The sequence below is a fragment of the Osmerus eperlanus genome, chromosome 17 (assembly GCF_963692335.1).
Source record: "Osmerus eperlanus chromosome 17, fOsmEpe2.1, whole genome shotgun sequence".
Lineage (NCBI taxonomy): Eukaryota > Metazoa > Chordata > Actinopteri > Osmeriformes > Osmeridae > Osmerus > Osmerus eperlanus.
In genome coordinates this window covers 2722464-2723498 of record NC_085034.1, presented here as the reverse complement: position 1 = coordinate 2723498, position 1035 = coordinate 2722464, and the positions used below count along the sequence as shown (strand labels likewise).

Below are 1035 nucleotides of genomic sequence, written 5' to 3'. Positions count from 1 at the left end.
GGGGAAAAAAAGGTTGCTTTCTTACAGAGAGGGAAACGGGAGAGTGGGAAACGGAGTGATAAAGCAAACTAAAAAAGACATGGTTTCCTATTGAGCTTCCTGTTTGCATCCTCTCCCTCCTTCAGCACTTGAGAGAAGTTAAGGTAGAGCGACGTGGCTGGAGCTCTTTACATAGCGAACACTTTCCCAGTAAGTGCTTTTCTTGAACTGCCTGTGATTATCCTAATCCCGGCTGCCAAGTGTAGCACTGTACCTGCGTCTGGGTAAAATGCAGAGTTAGTAGAAAGTGAGACAGACGTGAAAATGGAGGACGCCAGAACGTACAGCAAAGAAAAGATGAATAATTCACGGCATCAGTCACAACGACGCATCTCTGATGGAGTCGGGAGAGGAAGAGAGGGATGAGGGAGAGAGGAATGAGAAAGAGAATGCAGAGGAGAAATGGCAAGTCCCAGTTGGGCTGAATGTGCATGAGTTCTTCCCCCTGAAAATGCCACCTCCACCACTCGCTCTCTTTACCTCTCTCTCTTTCTCTATCCCTCTCGCTCTCATTCTTTTGCCCCTCTTTCTATATCTCTCTCCTTTTTTTTCTGCTGTTTTTCTCCTTGTGGCTTGTCACGTGTCAACATTTGAAAGTCTCCCTCTTCCACTGCGAGTCGTAAACTGGGGGTTCCTCAGATGTGATGCTCACAGGGATCCAGATGAAAATCCCTCAACTAAGACAATCCACTCAGCGTGCACTTCACATGCACTGAGGGAAAGAAAGAGCAAGAATGACAAATTTTATAAATATCCCTCCCTCCCCTCCCTCCTCTCTCCCCTCCAGCCCAACCTCAGGCACACCCCTCAGGCCAGGCAGAGAGAGGCTGGCGAGGAGACTCCACCGCCGACAGCAACCAACATGGCTTCCACCCTGCCGCGGGTCCTCCGGGTGCCCACGGAATGCTCCCTGGCGGGCGCGGGGCACGCCCGGTGTGCACGTGTGGCGCAGTGCCGGGCCGGAAGCAGCCGTCGCCCGTGTCTCAGAAGATGCAG

At 52.0% G+C, this 1035-nt stretch overlaps 1 protein-coding gene across 1 annotated transcript in view; it reads left to right on the top strand.

Moving 5' to 3' along the window:
* Nucleotides 1-268: 268 nt before the first annotated feature.
* LOC134038044 (myoD family inhibitor domain-containing protein-like) overlaps nt 269-1035 on the top strand; it is an 8305-nt gene continuing 7538 nt past the window's right edge. Inside the window, exons 1-2 of the mRNA XM_062483639.1 lie at nt 269-275; nt 827-1035. The exon at nt 827-1035 is cut by the window's right edge and continues 97 nt beyond it. Coding sequence (XP_062339623.1) covers nt 269-275; nt 827-1035 — 216 coding nt within the window. The remainder of the gene's footprint in view (nt 276-826) is intronic.